The sequence below is a fragment of the Panthera leo genome, chromosome B4 (genome assembly GCF_018350215.1).
Source record: "Panthera leo isolate Ple1 chromosome B4, P.leo_Ple1_pat1.1, whole genome shotgun sequence".
Lineage (NCBI taxonomy): Eukaryota > Metazoa > Chordata > Mammalia > Carnivora > Felidae > Panthera > Panthera leo.
The window spans coordinates 77,097,123-77,121,602 of NC_056685.1; the positions used below are offsets into that span (position 1 = coordinate 77,097,123).

A 24,480-nucleotide genomic window follows, 5' to 3' on the forward strand; every position below is an offset into this window, starting at 1 on the left:
ACAGTGGTGTCTTGTATTTTGGGGGGCCACTTAGGTGATGATCAGAATGGCCAATCTAAATACCAAGACTTAATTACTCTGTGGGCTGGATCTCTTTGGGAACCGGGGTCCTGTGTATATTTGGTTTGGGGGGCAGGAGAGACACCAAATTCCATGACTCGCTCAGCTCACTCAGCTTTATCTACCCAAACACTTAAGAAGTCTGAGCAGATCCTCCTGTAAGAATCAGGGAAACGCTGATTTCTTGCTTTGTAATAGCCAGCTCTTTGTGGGATGTAGTGAGCATGTGCATGATGAAAGTGCTTAGCGGGTTGGAGGGCAGTTTGGCAGTATCTGGTGACTTTTAAAAGCACATATCCTATGACCCAGCAGTACTACTTTCTGTATCTACCGTAGACAGACACTTGCACACATGTGCAGGGAAGTGAGTATAAATATGTTCCTTGAGAAACACTGTTTGTAGTAGCAAACGTTATAAATGATAGAGAAATACCTAAATAAATTGTGCTATAGTCATACTGTGGAATAGTATGCAGCAGCTCAAGAAGTATTATGTAGATCTCTTATACTTGTGTGCACAGATTTAGTTCTAAAACATTTTAAGTGAAAAAAAAGCAGGCTGCCAATCTATGTATGATATGATGCCTTTTAATGTTAAAAATACTTTTATCTTCCTTTGGGGACAAATATATATGAGTTATACAGCAAAAGGGCCCGGAGGATACATGCCAGTTTCATAACCGGTAATCTCTGAGGAGGAGAGGAACGAACCAGGTTTAAGGGTAGATAGCAGATAAGACTTCAGCCTTAGAGTTAATATTTCAGATTTCTTTCAAAGAGCATATGTTACTTCTGTGCCTAAAACCGTTAATGATAGTTCAGTTTTAAAATGCTGAGTATGTGTTGGGTATTGATTACTTTTTGTCTTTCTTTGCTTTTTCAGAATGTAATGAACAAGATGCATACAATTAGTGTACCCTACTCTGTTATGAAGACTTGCCCGCTCTCTTGGGTCCAGAGAGTACATGCCCACAAAGGTAGTTGCACACAACATCTGAGCTTTAATTATGTGACTGTTTGAACTAAGATTTCAGGGATTTTCAAATTGCTCTTCTGGAGACGTAATTCTGTGCCTTGGTGGCTTGACGGGTCTTAGAGTTCAATCACTATCAAATTAGGTATGTTGTCTGTTTCATCTCACTTGATGTCCTTTCTTATGAGCCGAGATGAATTTGCTTGAATCTGAACCCTGAATTAGATTCATTGGGTGCTTCAGTGTTCAAAGCTTCCTTGGCCGAGCTATGTGGCCTGCCTGCAGGTCACAGTAAGCAAAACAATTGTGCGTCCGTGTCAGTTGCTACTGCTTCAGAGCACCTGGCACAATTTCTTTGAAGCCTTTTTTATTTTCTCTAACTGAAAATCATGATCCCTAAAATAAGTAAAAATGGTTTTATTATAGTGTATTAAATGCACACCAATTTTAGCATGTATGTGTGTGTTAACTTTATCCGTTTTGAATTTATAGCCAAAGTATCTTTAGTAAAATGTCGAGACTTGCATTGGGCTATGATGGCACATCGGGACCAAAGAGATGTCAGCTTGAGTTCCCTCCGGATGTTAATTGTAACTGACGGAGCTAATCCTTGTGAGTATTTCTAGAGTGTGGGTGTGGGAATAGCCTTTCCTTTGGTAGGTTGAGGTTTTTCCCCCTTTCCGTAAGCATTTTTTTACATCTGTATTGAAATGTAATTCACATACCATAAAACTCGTCCATTTAAAGTGTGTGGTTCAGAGGCTCCTGGGTGGCGCGGTCTTTTAAGCATCCAACTTCAGCTCAGGTCACGATCTCACAGTTTGTGAGTTCCAGCCCCAATTCGGGCTCTGTGCTGTAAGCACAGAGCCTGCTTGGGATCCTCTGTCTCCCTGTCTTTCTGCCCCTCCCCGACTCGTGCTCTCACTTGCTCACTCTCTCTCTGTCAAAAAAACATTTAGTAAATGAAGAAATGTATAAAGAAATAAGTGTGCTGTTCAGTGGTTTCAGGATATGCACAGTTATACAACTGTCACCATGAACTAAGTTTAGAACATCATTACCTCCCCCCATTAAAACAAAACAAAACAAGACAAAACAAAACAAAACAAAAACATAACCATTGGTAGTCACTCCTTATTTCTCCCTCTCTGTTCCCTAGCCCTAGGCAACTGTTCATCTACTTTCTTTGTCTACAAACTTCCCTACCCTGGACATTTCATCTAAATGCAACACTGTATGTGGCCTTTTGTGATTGGCTTCTTTCACTTAGTATGTTTTCAGGATTCCTCCATGTAGCATGTGTTCATACTTCATTCCTTTTCGTTGCCATATAATACTCCATTGAACAGACATACCACATTTTATAAGCTTTCAGAAATACCCCTTCTTGCTCACTCATTTATATCCTTTTTCTATCATGTGACTATAAGGAGTGATAAGAAGTTGACTTGATGTAACCCAAGTGTCTGGACTTTATATAAATTCCCCCTATGAACAAATCAAAGGACTTGGGGAAAGCTTTTGGAAATCTTACCATGTTACCGGCTTTTCCCTCCAAGTACAAACACCTGAGCCTCCACACAGTAGAATCAGGTAAAGTGTTAGAAACTGTGCTCTCAGGGCGCCTGAGTGGCTCAGTCAGTTAAGCATCTGACTCTTAATTTCGGCTCAGGGCATGAGCCCGAGGTTATGGGATTGGGCCCTGCATCAGGCTCTGCACCGAGCATGGAGCCTGCTTAAGATGATTCTCTCTCCCCCTCCGCCCCTTTCCCCTGTTCATTCTCTCTCTCCCTCCCTCTCTCTCTCTCTCTCTCTCTGCCTTTCTCAAATTAAAAAAAAAAAAAAAAAAAAAAAACAACTGTGCTCTTTGCTGTAAGTGCATTTCTGTCAGTAGTCACAATGGTATAAACACAGATGTGGGGTTGACCTTACTTAGAAACAAATCTGAGAATATCGCATAGAAGAGAATGGCTGCAGTACATCTCTGCTATTGATTGCACAGTTTGGTAGGAGCAGCCCTATTCCAAGTTGTGACTTTAAATAGTGTCAGTGACCTTTTATGGGCTGACTGAGCATTTATTTGTCCTTGAAATGTATCCACCATCTCACAGGCACAATAAAATATCTGTATGGAATTAAGGAGGTACAGTGAGAGTTCTCATGAAAAGCAAATGTGTTGGCTCTCCACTCTTTACCAATTTTCTACAGTAATGAAAATCACAATTTTAGCTTTCATGTTGATTTGTTCCAACTCCTTAGGGTCTGTGTCATCCTGTGATGCCTTCCTGAGTCTATTCCAAAGCCATGGACTGAAACCTGAGGCCATCTGTCCATGTGCTACTTCTGCTGAAGCCATGACTGTCGCAATCCGCAGGTATTGTGCAGAATGTCAGTGTTCTTGATGTATGTTACAACTTTAATCAGATGTGTGCTATTTACTGGGCGATGACAAGAGGTGCTAACTAATTTTCTGCTTCATCAGCCTAAAAGTGAAAATGACTTTGTAAAGCAGTTGGAAGCATCTCATTTATTTTTCCCACTCTTGCCATAAGGGTAACTGGTAAACTGAAAATATACTTTAATTCTTCTCTCATAGTTGTGAACGAGTTCTTTTTCTGCATTGTTTTGCTCTTCAGACTCCTTAGTTAGCATCTTAGACGAGAAATAAGCTGTCCTTGTGGCGCCTGGGTGGTTCAGTCAGTTCAGTTAAGCATGTGACTCTTGATCTCGGCTCAGATCATGATCTCACAGTTCATGAGTTCAAGCCCCACGTCAGCCTCTGTACTGACAGCATGGTGTCTGCTTGGGATTCTGTCTCCACCATTCTATCTGCTTCTCCCTTCTTCCCTCTCTCTTTTTCTGTCTCTCTCTCTCTCTCTCTCTCTCTCAAAATATATAAATTATCTAAAAAAAAAACCCCACAAAATAGGCTGCCCTTGGTTACAGCTTAAGTGTGGAAAGTACACACAAGCCAATATATTCTTAATAATAGATTGAAATTTACTTTTTCCACCTGAATGAATGTGGACCATGCTTTATACATGTGAATTTGATTAATTTAACATGTTTTTGGCAGAGAAAATGAGGATTTTGTGTGTGTGTTGTGGTCAGAGGAAATTTGCTTTTATATGTACATACTTTTACGTTAATATCATTTAATTTGCCAAATTTGACGAGTTTATTTTGTTTTCAGGCCTGGAGTTCCAGGGGCCCCTTTGCCAGGAAGAGCTATTCTCTCAATGAATGGATTGAGCTATGGAGTAATACGGGTCAATACTGAAGATAAAAATTCAGCACTGACGGTCCAGGATGTGGGCCACGTAATGCCTGGTGGTGAGTTCTTAGGAGCACCATTTGGTTTTTCAAAAAGATTTGTCATTAGAGATAGTAGAACCTGATAAAAATGAGATCCACAACCAGGAATAAAAAATTTAGTTCTTAGTCTCTTAACTTCTCAAAGCCTCTCTAACAGTTCAGTGATTCTAATTATACTTCCTTTCCAGCAGTATTTGTATGATTTCATTATGAATGATTCCATTACAGTTGTTCATATGGAAAGCTTAAGTACTGAGTTGCACTAAAGTTGTCTGGTTTTCACCGTAATTGCCAAGACATTGGGACCGGCAGAAAGTTAGAGCCCAGTGCTCCCGTGAGTGTTTGAGTTTGATTTGCCCAAGGGTAAATTAATTTCACCTGTTTCTTTGGACACTGTAGTCATTTTTAACATGTTACTGTCTTGGAAAGCGGTGGTCTGCATCTGTCATAGTTTTATTTGCTGGATTTTAAAAATAACTTGTTTATCATCGGGACTAAAAGATGGGAATTCAGATACACCTATGTAGTATCAGGTCTATTTTTGACATTCTTGTTTGGCATTCTTACTTAATTCCGTTCAGTCAATGCAAAACTTTCCCGGGCTCAGAAGGATGAGGCTGTTATTTTACAAAGGTTTTCCAGAATCTCTGTCTCTTAACTGTATTTTCTGCACCCTAGGAATGATGTGCATTGTGAGACCCGATGGACCTCCCCAACTCTGCAAAACAGATGAAATTGGAGAAATCTGTGTCAGCTCTAGAACAGGAGGCATGATGTACTTTGGGCTTGCTGGTGTGACAAAAAATACATTTGAGGTACATGATATTAAATTTGGGGGGGAACTTATCTAGTGAGGTCAGGGTGTCACTAGGTCAAATGACCTGGCCGATGGGAAACAGTACAATATAGCAGCTGAGAAAGTGTATTCCGGAGCTAGGCTGCCTCAGTTCAAATCCTAAGTCCGCCACTTACTCGCTGACCTTGGAGGAGTTGCTTAACCTCTCTGTGCCTTAATTTCCTTATCTTTAAAATGTGAGGGGGGGCGCCTGGGTGGCTCAGTCGGTTAAGCGGCCGACTTCGGCCCAGGTCATGATCTCGCGGTCCGTGAGTTCGAGCCCCGCGTCGGGCTCTGTGCTGACAGCTCAGAGCCTCGAGCCTGTTTCGGATTCTGTGTCTCCCTCTCTCTGACCCTCCCCCGTTCATGCTTTGTCTCTCTCTGTCTCAAAAATAAATAAACGCTAAAAAAAAAAAAAAAAAAATTTAAAATGTGAGGAACCATAGTACATACCTCATAGCATTGTTGTGAGGACTAAATGAGTTAATGTTTGTTTGTTTTTAACATTCATTTATTATTGAGACACAGAGAGAGACAGAGCATGAGCATGGGAGGGGCAGAGAAAGGGGAGACACAGAATCGGAAGCAGGCTCCAGGCTCCAAACTGTCAGCACAGAGCCCAACACGGGGCTCGAACTCGGAAACCGCGAGATCATGACCCGAGCTGAAGTCGGATGCTTAACCGACTGAGCCACCCAGGCACCCCAACGAGTTAATGTTTGTAAAGTGCTTAGAACACCCCTGGTGCACAAGAATTACTGTTTATCTGTTACATAAATGAAGAGTAAAAGGCCTCATAAAAGTTCACTCTGGTGAGTATGCCATACTTTGAGTTTCATAAGCCCCAAAATTTAATTTTAAGAGTACAGTGACAGCAGATCCATCTCTCCAGAGTAGACTCAAGTTAGCTGAGCCTATGAGGACTGATGCCAACCAGAACAGCAACTTACTGATGAAAAACTGTCCTGTCACAGGGGCAGGTTGCTCCCATTATTCAGTCTTTCATTCAACACATGTTTACTGAGCACCTTCTGTGTGTCCCAGCAGTATTCTAGATGCTTGGTACCTCAGGAAAACAAACGGAGCTCCTCAAATAACTCATGTTCTAGTGAAACCAGCACATTGTTTTCCTGCGGACAGTTCTGAGTGTAAAGACTAACAGTAATGAAAGTGTGCCTAGTGAGGCTGGAAATCAGAACAGGCATAAGGAATTATCTGTATTTCCTAATTGGGAGTAACCTGCCACAGGGTAGCTTTTAGGGAACAGAAAAGTCCATCTTATGGGCCATGATATTATGACCAACTGCCAATTTTCAGTTCTTTGAGCTTCCTTTTTCAATACTTGACTCTCAGTCTCAGTATGGCAGGGCATATCTATCTACCATACCATTATTGGCACATACCATTACATAATTATGTTGTAATAGACCTGACAGGAGAGTATTACCTATATGAATAGTGTGGTAACTGGAAAAGGTGAAGAGCTCCTGGGCTGTCCATCATCTGTTTACACAGCCTAGAATGGTGTAAATTATTAAATGTCTGTCTGTTGTGACCATCCTTGCATCATCAGTAATACTATTACATTCTTGGCCTTCCTTCAGAAGTTGCGATCCACTCACCTCGATAAGAGTGGGCATTGATAAACTCTTAAAGCACGCGTTTCCCGCCAGTAACTTTGCTCTCACAAGTGACTAATTACTTGCGCTGTCTATACATTTCACTAATTTAATTGTCACCATAAAAGAAAAAAAAATCTCACCCTACTCTTCTTCTTTTTAAATGCTTGGACTACATATGTTTCCAATATCTGAATTTTTCATCATTCCATTTTCCTTACTATAAACAAGATCCTCAAGCAGTGTTTGAAGACACCGATAGTATTTTATTACGTTGCCTTTCTGATAAGAGCAACTGCCTAGCCAAAATTCTCAGATTTTAATATCAAACTGCCAGGTCCATAGTGATGAAGGGATTCTGAAATCTGCAGTATAAATTTAACGATAGGGAAGTAGAATAAAAATCCTAACCAAAAAAGGAGAAAACAATTGGCTTTTGTTTGGTTTTTTGCTTTTTTTTTTTTTTTTTTTCCAAATTGAAGTTTCTAGTATTTTTCTTACTGGATTTTCTATTTAAATCTTGAGAGAGTTTTCCAGTGTGGTTAACCTTTCACTAGGACAGAAGACCTAGTAATGACTAGAAAACGAAGAAAAATGTATCTTTAAAAATAAGCTGCTGGTGAGAAAAACTTCAAAGAGCTCATGCCTTTTGTACAAATACACAGAGATCTGTACAGCAATATTCAGTAAAGCACATTTGTAACAGTAAAATTAGATGGCCTTCCTCACCGGAAAGACGGCTTACATTCTAAAAGTACTAATTCTTGTAGTTTCCTGAGTACCGATTCTGAGCCAAACACTGTGCTTATGCCTGCAAATCTGTTTACGTTCCCTTAATCTTTACCCTAAACCTGTGAGAGGCATTGGGAGCTCTGTTTTATGGCCAAAGACACTGAGGCTTCGAGAAGTCCAGGAACTTACTAGTCAGTGGCAGAGCCAGAAGTTGAACTTTCATCAGACTCCAAGGGCTGTTCCGTCTTGTCCCCCATGCTATGATATGTTGCAGGACTGTTGAACAAAGGGAGCTAGAGCAACTGTCACCAACTTGCAGAGATATCCCAAATACATATGTTATGTGAAAAATATATAGTATGTGAAAAAAGTAGGTTGTGAAACAGTATATGTAATAGGATTCTTTTTTTTTTTTTAAATAAATTCTTACTACATTAATACATGCGTGTAAAAAAAGTCTGAGAGATATACAGCAGATTGTAAATGTTTCTCTCTTAAAGGGGTGGGGATACTGAAGTCATTATTTATATAATTTTAATTTTTCAGTAAGCGTACATTACTATTATAATTTTTCTAAGACATTTTAAAAATTAAATACAGGGCGCCTGGGTGGCTTATTTGGTTACACATCCAACTTTGGCTCAGGTCATGACTCGTGGATCATGGGTTTCAGCCCCGTGTGGGGCTCTGTGCTGACAGCTCAGAGCCTGGAGTCTGTTTTGGACTCTGTGTCTCCCTCTCTCTCTCTATCCCTCCCCCACTCATTCTCTCTCTCTCTCTCTCAAAAAATAAACATTCAAAACAATTTTTTTATAAAATAAAAATCAAATACATATTTTAAGAAAAAGCTAAGATTTTCACTGCTTTCTGTCTTTTAGGTAATTCCAGTCAATTCTGCAGGCTCTCCTGTTGGGGACGTGCCCTTCATCCGGTCAGGATTACTGGGGTTTGTAGGGCCGGTAAGTGATGCATTCATGTTTGTTTTAGTGTATCTGATCCAGATATTTAGACTTTACAAGGTTTTCGTCACAGAACAGAACAAATTCAGATTAGTTCAGAAGTGTTAAAGAGTGTTACAGAGTGGTTTCTGTAAGAATGTCATAAACTCACCTAATGTTTATTGCTTTCATTACCCACATTCACTTGACTCCTTTAAGCTGAGATATTTTTTATTTTCAAAAATTCTTTTCATTTAGTCTTGCTACATTTCTTTGATTTGATTTGTATGTTTCACTGAGTTAGAAGAGCGCTAAAAAAAAAAGTTACCTTCAATAGCAAAGGGAATGACACCTGGGAGGCTCATTTGGTTAAGCATCTGACTTTGGCTCAGGTCATGGTCTCACGGTTCACGAACTTGAGCCCCATATTGGGCTCTCCTCTCTCAGCACAGAGCCCACTTCAAATCCTCTGTCTCCCTCTCCCTTTGCCCCTCCCCAGCACGCTCTCTCTCTTAAAAATAAATAAATATTTTTTAAAAATTTTTTAAATAGCAAAGGGAAATCATAATAGTGTGCAAAGCATTTCCATACAAATTATCAGCACTATACCATGTATAATAATAAATTTTTCAAATATTAACAGTTTGTTTTCCAGCAAACGGTATTCACAGGCACTGCGTTCACGGAGACCATTAAGATACAAAATCTGTTCTCAGAGAGTTAACAGTTTTGTGAGCCCACAAAGAAGGCAGAGAGCCAGATTATGAAGGGTTTTGCATGATGTTGTGGGAAGTTTGGGTTGTATTTTGTAAGTAACAGACATTTGTGGTCATAGTTAAACCCATATGTCTCCATGTACCTCTCTTTTACCTCCCTACTCTTTCATCTCCTCTTACCAGCTCAAGTTACATAAGAAAAGACCTAATTTTACTTCTTCCCCACCATTTATGGGGGCAGGGGGGTGAGGGCATGCCACTAAGACGATTGCTATCCTAGAAAGAGAAGTCTATACCTACTGTCTTAACTAATCCTGTCAGCACCAAAAAATTCTCTAAAACCTAGCTCCTTTTAAAGCTTACCTCTCCACGACTAAAGTCCAAGATGGAGCTGCAGGATCCCATCTGCATTCCAGAAAACGGGACAGGGGAAAGAGTGTATCCCACCATCTCTTAAGGAAGATTTCCTGAAGCTACTGAGCAACACGTCATATCTTTTTTTTTCTTCTTTTTTTTTTTCATCCAAATTAGTTAGCATATAGTGCAACAATGATTTCAGGAGTAGATTCCTTAGTGCCCCTTACCCATTTAGCCCATCCCCCCTCCCACAACCCCTCCAGTAACCCTTAGTTTGTTCTCCATTTTTATGAGTCTCTTATGTTTTGTCCCCCTCCCTGTTTTTATATTATTTTTCTTTCCCTTCCCTTGTGTTCATCTGTTTTAGTCCTATCTTTAGTCCTATCTTAAAGTCCTCATATGAGTGAAGTCGTATGATATGTGTCTTTCTCTAATTTCACTTAGCATAATACCCTCTAGTTCCATCCACGTAGTTGCAAATGGCAAGATTTCATTCTTTTTGATTGCCAAGTAATACTCCATTATATATATATACCACATTTCCTCATCCATCGATGGACATTTGGACTCTTTCCATACTTTGGCTATTGTTGATAGTGCTGCTATAAACAAGGGGGTGCATGTGTTCCTTCGAAACAGCACACCTGTACCCCTTGGATAAATGCCTAGTAGTGCAATTGCTGGGTCATAGGGTAGTTCTCTTTTTAATTTTTTGAGAAACCTCCATACTGTTATCCAGAATGGCTGCACCGGCTTGCCTTCCCACCAACAATGCAAAAGACATCCTCTTTGTCCACATCCTCGCCAACATCTGTTGTTGCCTGAGTTGTTAATGTTAGCCATTCTGACAGGTGCAACACCTTTTATCTGAACTGGTCTGAACTAGTCCCGTGGCCACACTTAACTGCAAGGGGGCGCTGAAATGCAATCTTTATTTTGGTCACCCATGCCCAGCTAAAAATTCTACTGCAGTGAAAGAAATGGAGAAATGGACAGAGCAGTGTCTGTCTCATTCTCTTTACTTACGTCCACCATAGCACTTTTCAGACTGTGTTGGAAATGGCTGGTTCTTTCCTGTCTTCTCAGATTAGCCTGTGGTTTCTTGAGTCTAGAAGTTCTATCTTACTTACATAACCCAATCAGCATATGGCACTACATTGCGCTCAATAAATCACTAAGTGACATTCACGTCGAGATGACTACTAGATAATTGAATATGTATAAATTGTCCAGGAAATTTAGGACTTGTGTAATGAATGGAAAAGTCAATTTATTGCAAATGGGTCTAGGAGAATTTTTGAGAAGTATTATTTGTACAGTGATGTCTTTAGGGCGTTGACAGCAACATTTCCTGCAGCTACGTTACCTTCTTGGAGAGACTCCTATAGTGTTTCTCAGACCTTTCTTTATTAGCCTGTTTCTAATCTTGCCAGATGGAAACAGCATTACCCTTATAAATCTCCAACAGGTGTTCTCACATTGAGCTGTTTTCATCTCTTCCTAATTCCAGTATTAAATAAGTTAACAATTTTTTTCTTTGCATCCATCTCATGATTAGGTACAAATGAACTAATATGACATAATCATGGCTGAGAAAATAAAATATGCTTGTGTGGAATCCTAGTTGCTTTTTTTTTTTTTTTTTTTTTTTAATGTTTATTTATTTTTGAGACGGAGAGAGACAGAGCATGAATGGGGAGGGTCAGAGAGAGGGAGACACAGAAGGAGAAGCAGGCTCCAGGCTCTGAGCTGTCAGCACAGAACCCGACACGGGGCTCAAACTCACGGACTGTGAGATCATGACCTGAGCCGAAGTCGGACACTTAACCGACTGAGCCACCCAGGCGCCCCAATCCTAGTTGCTTTTTTATAAAATTCCTCCCTAAGAATAAATATAAACAAATTCTTTTCTTATATACTGTAATTTTTGTAAAATGCTATAGATTTCTCCTCTGATCTCTGAGATATGAAACACTTTCTTAGAATCCATAAAATACAGTGTTGTTTTCTTATATTTTTGATGAACTATATTTCAAAGCAGAAAGTAAAATACCTGTTTTGCTATTTAAATAATGGAAATCAAGGTAAATTTGTATTACCTTTCAGGGCAGTTTGGTGTTCGTGGTTGGAAAAATGGATGGGTTACTGATGGTTAGTGGTCGAAGACATAATGCTGATGACATTGTTGCTACTGGATTGGCTGTTGAATCAATAAAGACTGTTTATAGAGGAAGGTGAGTAGTACAAAATTCAGATGTTAGCACTTGCAGTGGAATCTAAATGTATCTTTACAGGGTAATTTGAGTTGTATTCTGTAGAGTAAGTGATTGGGGGTTTTTTTGGTTAAGCATAGCAGGAATTGGGCTTTAAATATTTATCTCAACATGGCTGGGTTTGGCTGAGATTGAGAGGAATAAGATATAACCATATCCTGTATTTCAGTTTTTAATTATTACTATTTGTTGAATACTGAGGAGAATTCTAAAACATTGAACTTCTTACATTCCATCAATATAGAAGTAGTGCCATTCAGACTATCATCTAAGATAGATGCTACTTTGTAGGAATTTTACATCTGAGAACTGTTTCTCTTATAACTCATCTCTAAATTTTTACATTTTAACACAGAGATTGACATAGTACCTAAGTGCTAATTTCAAATTCCATGGATAAAGTCAACTACAAACCCTCTTTTCTTTGCTTATTAATACAAGGAAAGATATTTGGTACATACTTGAGTAGTTGTTGTCTATCCAATAGTTTATTTACAATCATGGATATGTATCCTTAAAGCATTCCTGGTATCCCTTTAGTTTTTTAAGAAGTAGGAAAAACTAATGAAACCAGTAGAGAACCAGTTCCTAAAACGTGTAGTGTTTATAATAACGTGGCTTCCTCTGAGATGTAAACTCCGTGGGGCACTCGACCTTCTGTCTTTGGTCACCGTTATATCCCCGGCACTCAGCACAACGCCTGGCACACGGTAGGTAGTCAATGAATATGTGTGGAAGGAAGGAAGGGAGATGGTCCCGCGTGCTGGCACATTCAGCTCTCCGGTGACTTCCCATTCTTTCATGCATCCTTTCAACAGATATTTATTGGGTGCCAACCGTGTGCCACTATCATGCATGCTCAGAGTGTGGCATGTGGCAGTGAACAAAACAGGCCAGGTTTCTGCCCTTGTGAAGCTCACGTTCTCATTGAAGGAAACCGAGAGTAACTACAAAGCCAGGGACAGAGAGAACATGTGAGATGGTGATAAGGGCCACGTAGAAAGAACACCCTGGGGGGTGGGAGTGCGCTCGCCGGTTTCTCTAGGGTGGTCTGGGAATGCCTCGCTAGTAAGGGGACGTTCGAGCGGAGACCTCACTCAGAACATCCCCCTCCCCTCAGCCTGCCAGGTCCCCCTGCCTGCCCTGGCCTGGCTCTGACCTCTCCCCACCACTCTCTGCTTACCACTCTGCTCCAGGCACACTGGCCTTCTTGCTGTTCCTCAAACCTGCCAAGCTCGTTCCTACCTCAGAACCTTTTCGCTTTCCGTTCCTTCTGCCCGGAAACCTCTTCCTCCAGATCTTCGCATGGCTCGCGTCCTCACTTCACTCAGGTCTCTGCTCCAGTGTCCGCTCCTCAGGGAGGCGCTCCCCAACCACCCCGCCTTCAGGAGCGCAGCCGCCCCGCATACCCCCGCATACCACTCTGCCCCTCGCCCTGCCTTGCCTTTCTTCCTGGTGTAATACGACATGACATTATTTTTATATTTATTTGTTCTGTCTCTGACGTGCAAGCTCCATGAAGACAGGGACTTTGTCTTGCTTACCACTGCATCCCAACGTTCGTGCCGGTGGTGCTTACTAGTACATGTTTTTTGAGTCCTCATTTTGATGGTGATGACTGTGGCATTTTCTTTTCGAAACCACTCGTTTCTGGGTAGTGTGGTGGGGACAACTCCTCTCTGTAACTCCAACTGAGCAAAGCAAATAGGACTGGTTGTGAAGGGAGTCCTGATGTGTTTGATCTGTCTCTCTTAGAATTGCTGTGTTTTCTGTGTCTGTATTTTATGATGAGCGCATCGTGGTGGTTGCGGAACAAAGACCCGACGCCTCAGAGGAAGACAGTTTCCAGTGGATGAGCCGTGTGCTGCAGGTGAGCGCGCCTGGGGTTATTTGTCGGAGCAGGTTGGCTTTGTTGTCAGAGGTGCTGGCAGCCACTGATGAAGCCTCCTCTTTGTTGGGCCAGTCATGCCACCGTATTTCTTCTTGCCAGTAACTGCTCAGATATTCTGGGTACTATTAGCAAACTAATATAATCGGTACCATTTCTCCCTCCGGACGACATAGGATTTTCCTGCTCAGGTTGCCAAGAACAATTGAATTGACCTGCCTCAGCAAATTCTCTCACTTTTTTTGTTCCTGAGTGTTCACTGCCCGTGAAAGTTTAAACTGACCACGTGTGCAGTACGTCTTTGACAGAAATCAATCCACTTGTCAACAACGTGTGTGTAACCTGGTGCCTAGTGTGCAGGGATCCCAGCAAACGTAAGATGTCATTCTTGCTCTGAAGGAGCTTGCCTGTGGAGTTAGAGAGCTGGAGAAGGAGAAGATCTGGGCTCCATGTAAGGGATATGTCACTAGTCGTTGGGGGCGGTGGGGGGAGAGTGGTTAGGAGGCGTAGAATGATGAAAAGAGCCTAGTCCTCAGTTTGAAATTACAGCCTTTGAATCACAGCACCTCTCCGTACCAGATATGCACCTTTAGGCAAGTTACTTAACCTCACTGAGTTTATTTCTCAACCCATAAAGTGGGGCTAAAACGATCTTACGGAGCTGTGGGAAGGATTAAATGAGATCATTATTTGAAGTATACTGTGTGCATTCAGTAAATAACGATAGTGATTATTATTAACATCAAAAATAATAATCGTAAGCGTCATCTCCAATAAGGAGTTTAGAGAGACCCACTATTTTCAGTAACATTCCCTTTCATTCCACAGTTATTGTTTGCTGCATCAGCCATGGTCAAAGGCCCGTGAAGGCTGGAACCTCCTCTCCTGATAGTCATGCTAGCACATCAGCATAGTATAGGCCCAGCAAATATTTGTTGGATAAAAGTATGATCCAAAGAAAACATGGACTGTCCTTCACAAAGAAAATTCTATGTTATTTTAAGTGTTCCCAACATCTATAAACTTGTCTACTTGGGGCGTTTGGATGTATTCACTGACAGTTAGTAGTCATGTTGTAGAAATAATGCAAGCCTGAGATGAGTGATAGGGCTAGATAACTTTTAAGATTTCTTTTTATTCTCGAGGTCTGTGGTTCTGAATTATCAGCTGGCAGAGCGTAGGCTGTTTGTAGTGACAAGACAAGAAAGAAAATCTACTGAGGATAGGATGGACAGAAAAGACTATGAAGAGTGGGGTTGGGCTGATCTCTGAAAGATGGCTAAGAATCAGACTTGCAAAGAGAGTGTTTTTCATATCATTCATGTTTTCAAATAAACAAAATGGTTATTTCATTCAGAATAAATTGTGAGGCATAATGGTAGAATGTTGTGATGAATTAGATGTTTTTTCCCTATGATAGGAAATTGCCCAAGGTATTTCTTATTTTTCCCTGGAAAGCAAGTATAGGAATTATATGCAGGAATTATTGCAAAATTACATACTAAGTTACTAATCCAAATTCTTGTAAAAGTCATTCAGGGTCTGATTTGGTCATGGAATAAAAGGGCATTATTTCCCTAGTCTCCATAGCTTCTCAGCCTAGAGCATTTGGAGCTATACAAGAAAGGTAAGGACGCCGTATGTTCTGGGAGATGAGAGAGCCCAGAAGTTAACTCCAGATCTATGTATAATATGAACTAAATACTTAACTCAGCACCTTTTAAAGAAAGTAGTCAATAGATAACTTGCCAGATGGTGTATTTTCAGTGGGGAATCTAGGCTATATGTAATAACATTTGCTAACTCTCTGTATATTCTTGAACCCAGAGACATAGGAACCCTGCCAGACTTTCTGTTTCCCAGTTGTCTCTGTTGATTAGTAGGATAATCTGAGGAATATGATATTCATGTTTATTCCTTTGCCCTATTAAGTTGTTTTAATAAAAGGCCTTGTCTGTCTTTTATGACTGTTGGTCCATTCTTCTGAGGCTGTATCTCATTTTCAGAAAGACTTATGAGTGATACAGTAGAGTTCTCTTGGCTGGTATGTTTGGAACCAGTATTAATAGTTGGTCAGTTTCATTATTATTTTTTTGAGAGGAAGAGCGTGTACAAGCATGCACATGCGAGGGGGAGGGGCAGAGGGAGAGGGAGAATCTTAAGCAGGCTCCACGCCCAGTGCGTTTTAAAAGGTGGTTGAAGGGGCGCCTGGGTGGCGCAGTCGGTTAACCGTCCGACTTCAGCCAGGTCACGATCTCACGGTCCGTGAGTTCGAGCCCCGCGTCAGGCTCTGGGCTGATGGCTCGGAGCCTGGAGCCTGTTTCCAATTCTGTGTCTCCCTCTCTCTCTGCCCTTCCCCCGTTCATGCTCTGTCTCTCTCTGTCCCAAAAATAAAATAAAAAACGTTGAAAAAAAAAAAATAAATAAATAAAAAAATAAATAAATAAAAGGTGGTTGAAGCAGAGAATCATAAAAATGAGAAATTCTTCAAGTATTAAATTTTAACCCAAAACATACATATCCTCCTTCATTTGATAGACAGTAGCATGAATATGCATACACCAGTTTGCATTCCAGTCAACCTTCTTCCATAAACCACATCACATTGTATGGTTTTGGTTTCTGTTTTCATTTCCTTTAAGTTAGACTAGAATGCAAGTATGTGCAAAGGGACTAGAATACATAATCTTTTAGAATTAACTTGTGTCTATCAACAGTAGTTTTTTAGGAGCTTACCTTCAGTGAGTCTTTCCAAAACAATTCCAGAGTAATTCTCTCTGTCCTTTTATGCTCAGTTTTATCAATTGATATAATAGTTAAATTATGTGAACACAGGAACAAGCACAAACGTAAAAGGTGTAGAAGCAAGCCAGCTGATGCTCAGCGAGGGCACAGGTGCATGGCTGGGAGCGGAAGTGCACTGAGGAGGCCAGTGGCCTCTGGGGTTCAGTGTGTAGTAGCCTCACCCCATTGTTTTGCAAATGGGATTCTGGGTAACTTTGTGAACCACTTAAGCAGGGACCCACTTCCAGTGCTTCTCATGTCCATAATAAAAATACTCTGCCTCTGGGGCGCCTGGGTGGCTCAGTCGGTTAAGCAAGCGTCCGACTTCAGCTCAGGTCATGATCTCACAGTCCGTGAGTTCGAGCCCCATGTCGGGCTCTGTGCTGACAGCTCAGAGCCTGGAGCCTGTTTCAGATTCTGTGTCTCCCTCCCTTTCTGCCCCCTCCCCCGCTCATACTCTGCCTCTGTCTCTCTCAAAAATAAATAAAAACATTTAAAAAAAATTTAAAAAAAATACTCTTCCTCTATTGAACTGAGCTATGTTGTATATTAAAAGAATCAAATCGGGTGCCCGGCTGGCTTAGTCAGAGGAGTGCGCAACTCTTGATCTCAGTGTTGTGAGTTCAAGCCCCATGTTAAGTGCAGAGAGTACTTAAAAATAAACTCTTAAATAACATAACATAACATAACATAACATAACATAACATAACATAACATAACATAACATAACCAACACAAATTTCTAGGTGTTGGACATTATCTAAGAGAGAACATACTGAGGCTTACAAATCAGTATCCACTTCTGTCCATTTAGATCGTACCTTACCCCTCTTCTGTTGATCGCTGCCATTGCTGAAAGAATTAGGTAACTTCAGGTGTATGAGATCTTAATAATCTAGCAGATTCTAGACCTAGAATGGATTCTAGACCCAGAATGGATAGAAAAGGGAAAATCCTAGAGTAGAATAATGGATTATTTTAGGAGGATGTCAAATGTAGTAAAATTAATCTCACTGAATATTTTTCTTTATATCTTTCTAGGCAATCGATAGCATTCATCAAGTGGGGGTTTATTGTCTCGCTCTGGTGCCTGCCAATACATTGCCAAAAACTCCACTGGGAGGGATCCATATATCTCAGACGAAACAGCTCTTTTTGGAGGGATCTCTACATCCTTGCAATATCCTCATGTGCCCACATACATGTGTGACCAATTTGCCAAAACCCCGGCAGAAGCAACCAGGTAATATACTAGCTTTGAAAACATCATATTAAAATTAGAACTTCAAGAAGCTGACTTTTTTCAGCATGATTCTTTCTCTAGATTTGGACTTTACAAAGACTAGTAACACAAGAATAGCATTAGATGACCAAAAGCAGGGAAGATTGAGAACCTGCAGAATAGCCTTCTCTGACTTTATTCCTGGCTTCCTCTTCTGAGCAATTCTTAATAGCGTGCCTCCATGTCCCCTGGATGTATAAAGGGTGGGGTCAAGATGATCAAAATCCCACTGGTGGGACTGGAATAAAACAAGTTCTATAAGAGAAAGTTCTGATAATAATAAGAATAGCTAGTATTTATTGAGTGTTCAGCAAAAGCCAAATACAGATTAAGCATTGGACATACGTGATCCTGAAGTGTTAGCCCCGAGCTGTGGAAAATAAAGTTCAGAAAAGTTAAGAATTGTGCTCAAAGACATGTAGCTAGTTAATGGCAGAGCTGAGATTCACACCAGTTGTGACTCTAAAATCCACACTCTGAATCACTGTTATACTGCCTTTCTGTTGGGAATCACTTACCTAGAGTCTTCCCGTATTCCTTTTAAGCTTTAGGGGTCTGATTTAGGCCTATGATACCTGTAGGGAGCAAGATAACTTCATTTTGAAATTTTGTGGATTGTAAGCACAAGATAAATAATGCATTTTGCATTTGCCATATTCCTGTGAATTCAAGATGCAAGTAAGTATGTGTGAATTGCCATATGGAAAATAATCCATTTCACCTTTCTGCCTACTTTCTGAGGTTAAAGGACTGAGTAGGAGGCTAAAGGAAGGAGTAATTGATTGGTGGTCAGTCATGTTGAAATATCTGTTCACCCAACATGAACTCATTAGGTTTTAATGCTATTTTATTTTAATGGAGAAGTTAATAAAAGGATCCTAGTTTCCTGAATGCCTGAAAACAATCAAGAGCCAAAAAATCTGGCCTTTACAGAACCTGCCACCACCACCACCCACTCACCCACTTGCACGTGCATGCACACATAGACAAACAGAGTGTACATCAGCAGCATGTTGGGCTCCAGATGTGTTGGGGAGAGAGAAGGTAGTGGGGAGTTTAGGAAGGGAAGGGTAAGTGTGGCAATTAATCATATTTCTGTAAGACAGCTTTTGCTGAAAGGTAAACATGATGTACAATAATAAAATACAAGGTAAGCCACTTACTTTCTAGAACATTTATTCTAGACGTGATTCTACCATTATTAAAATGTTAACGTACTCTGCTCTACGATGGTTACTTCAGTCGTCCGGTGGCTGAAGATGATGTCCCAGTTGTTTATCTAGATATGATTGTCAGCTCATCAGCTAGCCTTATCTTAGTAACAGTAGGTATGGAGCTAAAGTATATATGGATATTTACCAGTTTCTGCTTGTGGAAATAAGTTTCTGAACGTAACTCAAGAAATGTATAAGAAATGCCTCTATGTTGCCTTCCCAAGCGTCTGGCAGATGCATAGAACACACAGCTCCTCACATCCTGGTTTACTGAAGTCCTACGTTCATTTGTCATAGGAGTAAAAGCCCATTTTTTTAAGTAGTTTTTAATGTGTTAAATATCTTTTTTTAATTGAAATACAATTAACATACAGTGTTATATTAGTTTGAAGTGTACAATATGATGATTCATCAATTCTATACATTACTCAGTGTTTGTAACAATAAGTGTACTCTTAATTGTCAAATCCTGGTTTTTTTTTTTAATTTGTTTAGTGTTTTATTTTTGAGAGAGAGAAAGACCGAGCATGAGCAGGGGACGGGCAGAGAGAGACAGAGACAGAGACAGAGACAGAGACAGAATCCAAAACAGGCTCCAGGCTCTGAGCTGTCAACACACAGCCCAGCCTGGTGCTCGAACTCACAAACTACGAAATCATGACCTGAGCTGAAGTCAGACATTTAACCAACTGAGCCACCCAGGTGCCCCTGTCAAATCCCATTTTAAAGAGCATTTAATATAGGATTCTTTTAACAAAAACTTAATGTCATAGTAAATGTTTAAAAGTTGCCACCTAGAGGCACAGTAGGTGCTTAAAACGTTGCTTTTGCTAGCCAGATTTCAATCAACTTTATTAAATGATAAAACCTACATAAAAAATTTATTCCTAAGCCCCCAGAGGCATGGTATCTGCCTGTGTGATGAAAGCATTAGGTTTGGATGGAACAGAACTGTTCCATGTGTCTCCTCATCATGGGCCCAGTAGCTACTGGGCCATATTTTTCTCAAGGCAGATGGCAAAAGCAAGAAGGCAAGCCAAACCATACAAGCATATTTAAAGCTTCTGTTTGTGTCATGTCTCCTAACATGTCATTGTCCAAAACAAGTCAGACCATGTCCAGAGTCAGTGGAGCAGAGAGGTGTACTCCTCTTATGTAATCACAGCAACAACAGGAAGGAAAGGAAGGATTATAAGAAAATAAAACAGTCTGCGACAGCCATCCCAGCATATCACCTCAGGGCCCGGTTGGGCCCCCTGACCTCCTGCCATCATTCTTGCATTCCAACTAAGTGGGGGGAACAAAGGCAAGAAAAATTTAAACATATTTTCTAGAAATTGTACGTATTATTTCCTCATATATTTTGTCTCCCACAAAAGAATGTAGTCTTAATTCCAGGCATTTACTTATCCAGTTTAAAGCTGGGGGGGTCTGTTACTAAGAAAGAAGAGGAGAATAGATGTTGGGATCGATGACTAACAGCTTTGCCACAGGAAATATACATAATTTTGTGGAAAAAATCAGAAGGTATATTTACAGGTATAGCAAGGTGTCAGCAATTATCCTTCTAGATGTTATTGCTGTTGGTTATTTTTCACTCTCTGTGATCCTTAGACTTAAGAAATGCACAAGAAGGACCTCAAGAAATTGCTGCTGAATTATTTTTTTGTTTTAAATTACCCTGAAAAATTCACCTTTAAAAAGGCACACCTTGGGGTGCCTGGGTGGCTCAGTCGGTTAAGGTCTGACTTCAGCTCAGGTAATGATCTACAGTTCGTGAGTTTGAGCCCCACGTCCAACTCTGCTGACAGCTCAGAGCCTGGAGCCTGCTTCAGATTCTGTGTCTCCCTCTTGGCCCCTCCCCAGCTTGCACGCGCGCGCTCTCTCTCTCTCTCTCTCTCTCTCTCAAAAATAAATAAACATTAAAAAAAATTTTTTTAAGGCACACCTTTATAACTTTTATAGTCTAATTTCAGGTTTGGGTAGCTAACACAGTCAGATACACTGTGAGTCCTTGTCTATATAAAAGGCTATCTCCAATATGATCTTTCTGCAACTAGTTATACTTCTTCGTAGGAAGGAGTTCTACTGAAAATTGCAGTAGACACTTTGTAGACAAAAATTGTTCAGCAGAGTGTTGGAGTACTTTATGCTTCTTGAGTTTTTAAATTTCATTTGAAAAAAATTTTTAACTTTTCTTTTTGAAATAATTTCCCACTTAAAATTGCCAAACAGTACAGAAAATTCCCTAACATCCTTTATCCAAACTTCCCCAAATATTTATTTAAAGTGTATAAGTTTAGTGATTTTATTCCAGCTGTTCCAATACATTTAGGATCAACAGATCTGGGTAATAAAAGATATTTACTGTGAATTCATATGTAGCATTAGCATTACTCAAAACTTAGCTGGCAATAAGTTTTATTATCTTTTAGCCATCTGCCTACTTTAATACGATACAGTCTTCAAGTGACCATCAAAAAAGGCATACAGCATCCTAGCACTTTTTTCTTGAAGAGAGGGAGAGTTCTGCCTTTTTATTTGGAAGTGTCAAACCTATGGACAAGTTGAAAGAATACCACAGTGAACACCTATATACTCCCCCTTAGTGTCACCAGTTGTTAACATTGCTTTACTGAACTCCTTGAAAATAAATTGCAGATATCACGACACTACACCCCTAAAAAGTTCAGTAATGTCATCTCCAAAGGAAAAAAAAAAAAACTTCTCCTAAAGTTTTCCTAATCAACCACAATGCCATTATCCTATTAAGATATTTAACCTTAATATAATGCTATCATCTAATGATACACAGTCTGTATCCAGAATTCTTCACTTGTTTATTATAGCAGATTTTTTAAAATTGAGTATCCATTCAAGGTCATGCATTGCATTAGGCTGCCCTTTAACTTAGAAGTTCCTAGCCTTATTGTCTCTTACAGACATAGTTTTTGAAGAATCCAGGCCAGTTGTCTTACAGAATGTCCCACAATCTGGATGTCATTACTCACTCTTAATAAAGCACTTCTGAGATTCCTGAAGAACCCACTTATACGGTCATACTGTGACTGGAGCTGATGAAATTATTTGTCAGTAGGAACCAGTGGAACCAACTGTCACCTGAGAGTAAACTCCCTTATACCCAAGATACAGGAGCCCACCTGCTCCCCTCCAACCTTGCAAATCCCAGTCTCTTCTCTGCTTCTGTTTTTTTCTAACACTTCCTACTACCTGACGTTATTTATCTGTGTATGTATTTATTGGTTGCCTTTCCCCACTAGAATACAAGCTGTTTGTCTTGTTTGCTGCTGTGTTCCCAGTGCCTAGAAGAATGCTCAGTCTATATTGTTGAGTGAATATTTGAAGTAGCTTGGGTCAGTCTGGAAATACTTCGGGAAGATGTAGTTTGAATTACCATCTCCAGAGAGTTGATTTTTGCCTTTTCTTACAGGTGTAGGCCCTGCTTCTGTGATGGTTGGGAATCTGGTTGCTGGAAAACGCATAGCACAAGCTGCAGGAAGGGATCTTGGGCAAATTGAAGAGAATGACTTAGTGAGGAAGGTAAGTGTTCAGATGTGTTGATTTTTATAAACAGATTAAGGACAGGTGGTAGATGGAAGCTGCATTATCCAACTTTCACAGAATTACTGACCCTGATTCTTGTTTCTGTTTTACAACTTCAGCACCAATTTCTGGCCGAGATTTTACAGTGGCGAGCCCAGGCAACCCCTGACCATGTACTCTTCATGCTGTTAAATGCCAAGGTATTAAAAATTCAATTGCATATCTAATCGGATGAAAATTGTGGTAGGATCTTAGGCACTCGTGATCTCTTTCATCAGAAAATTTCTATTGTCAACTCTCAGGAAGGAGTTACTTCTTCCTCCTTGTTTTGACATATGAGGATAAATTGTGCAATCACTTCAAGGTTGAAATGAGACCTCCTGGAGTGTTATTTAATGCTGGCTCTCCTTGTGTTACAGTCAAGTCGCCTTTATTCAGTTCCAATAGGAACAGTTGGGCCAGCAATGCAGCTCCATGGATCTACAGATATATAAGATGCATTATGTCATGCCTTCTTTTACCCAGTTTGACTCTTAATTTTTTGACTTCCCCCAGGAAGAAAATGACTTTAGAGAAACATTTTCTAAAACAAGGTTATGTTTACTATATACTTAAATGATTTATTGCTAACAGATATAAAACAAATTGACAATTATTCAAAAGTACATTTAACTCCTACTTTATAACAGATGGTTCATCAGAATATTATATTTTTTAAGTTACGCATTCTGTGGGAAGATGCTGGTATTTGTTTTATGGCTGAATCAGAGGCTGAAATTACTGTGACCATGGCATATAACATTATGTGCCACCATAGGGGGAAGACTGGAGGGCCTATTGAAATCCCCTGGGGACTTATCTAAAGGGTCCCCTTCTGCCCAGACCCCCCCTAGATTCTGATATATTTTATACAGTTTGTACAGAGATTATGTAGTGATAGGACTTAATGAGGGGAAATATGCTGTGCATCTTAATGAAAAGTCATTAAAAATCGTCAGAACCATTGCTCTCTGGTAGAAAACTTTGGGATTTGCTTGCTGTGCCTCTGTGTGAAGTGGGTTTCCCTCCAATCACATGGATTCATTAGGGTCCTCATTTCAGTAAGAAGATGTCAATCCTGCTTACTTCCCCACTCCACTCCCAAGCTGGGCTACAGTTGAAGCTATAGCCCCATGAAATCTGTACCCCAGGTATTTGTTAGAAAGCATAAGTTTAAATTTGCTTCTTGGTTAGAGAAATGATATATATTTAGTCCATTTATTCCGCATATTCTAATATTTTACCTTGGATTAGCCCAAACCGTCAGAAAGCTTAATAACCGTATCACATTGTTCCCTCATGCCCAGAAAACTGTTTTTATCGAAGGTTTAGTTTGCTGCTGTACCATGGACCGAAAAGAAGAATATTGTAAGATGTAAGAAACGGCCTTAAGAATTTAACCCTGACTTTTGCCGAAGGGATATCCATTTTAGTGTTAAAACCTTAATGTCCAACAATAGGCAACTGACTAAATAAAATATAGCATATAAAATTATGGCATGAAATACTTTGCAGCCATAGAAGAATATTTGATTATGCAGAAAATATTCATGATGTATAAGTAGCAAAAATAGTTTATAAAAAACTTCAGTAAAATAATCAAGTACCTACTGAAGACCCTGTTCTGGGTGCTATATATTTCATAGGTCATTTTGAGGTTGAGGACACTGAGGCCCAGAGACATAAAATAAACTTGCCTGAGGTCACAGTGCTGGTAAGTGGTAGGACTAGGAAATGAGCTCTTCATTTGAACCCAACTGGCTTCTGAGCCCACATCCTTAATTAACCAATGCACCCTATAGCTTCTGGCAGACAGTATAATATGGTAAATTTTTTTGTTAATGTTGCATGTGAATTTACATATAATACCTAACTCATTTTTTAAAAGCCA

The 24,480-nt window shown here is 40.1% G+C and overlaps 1 protein-coding gene across 4 annotated transcripts in view; it reads left to right on the plus strand.

The window, feature by feature from the left end:
• Positions 1-24,480, plus strand: part of DIP2B (disco interacting protein 2 homolog B) — a 226,174-nt gene that overhangs the window by 177,078 nt on the left and 24,616 nt on the right. For all 4 annotated transcript variants that reach the window (XM_042946513.1, XM_042946516.1, XM_042946514.1 and 1 more), the window contains 11 exons: positions 944-1,037; positions 1,526-1,645; positions 3,293-3,407; positions 4,227-4,366; positions 5,027-5,163; positions 8,413-8,493; positions 11,652-11,779; positions 13,574-13,688; positions 17,532-17,733; positions 22,438-22,547; positions 22,670-22,750. In XM_042946513.1, coding sequence (XP_042802447.1) covers positions 944-1,037; positions 1,526-1,645; positions 3,293-3,407; positions 4,227-4,366; positions 5,027-5,163; positions 8,413-8,493; positions 11,652-11,779; positions 13,574-13,688; positions 17,532-17,733; positions 22,438-22,547; positions 22,670-22,750 — 1,323 coding nt within the window. The remainder of the gene's footprint in view (positions 1-943; positions 1,038-1,525; positions 1,646-3,292; positions 3,408-4,226; positions 4,367-5,026; positions 5,164-8,412; positions 8,494-11,651; positions 11,780-13,573; positions 13,689-17,531; positions 17,734-22,437; positions 22,548-22,669; positions 22,751-24,480) is intronic.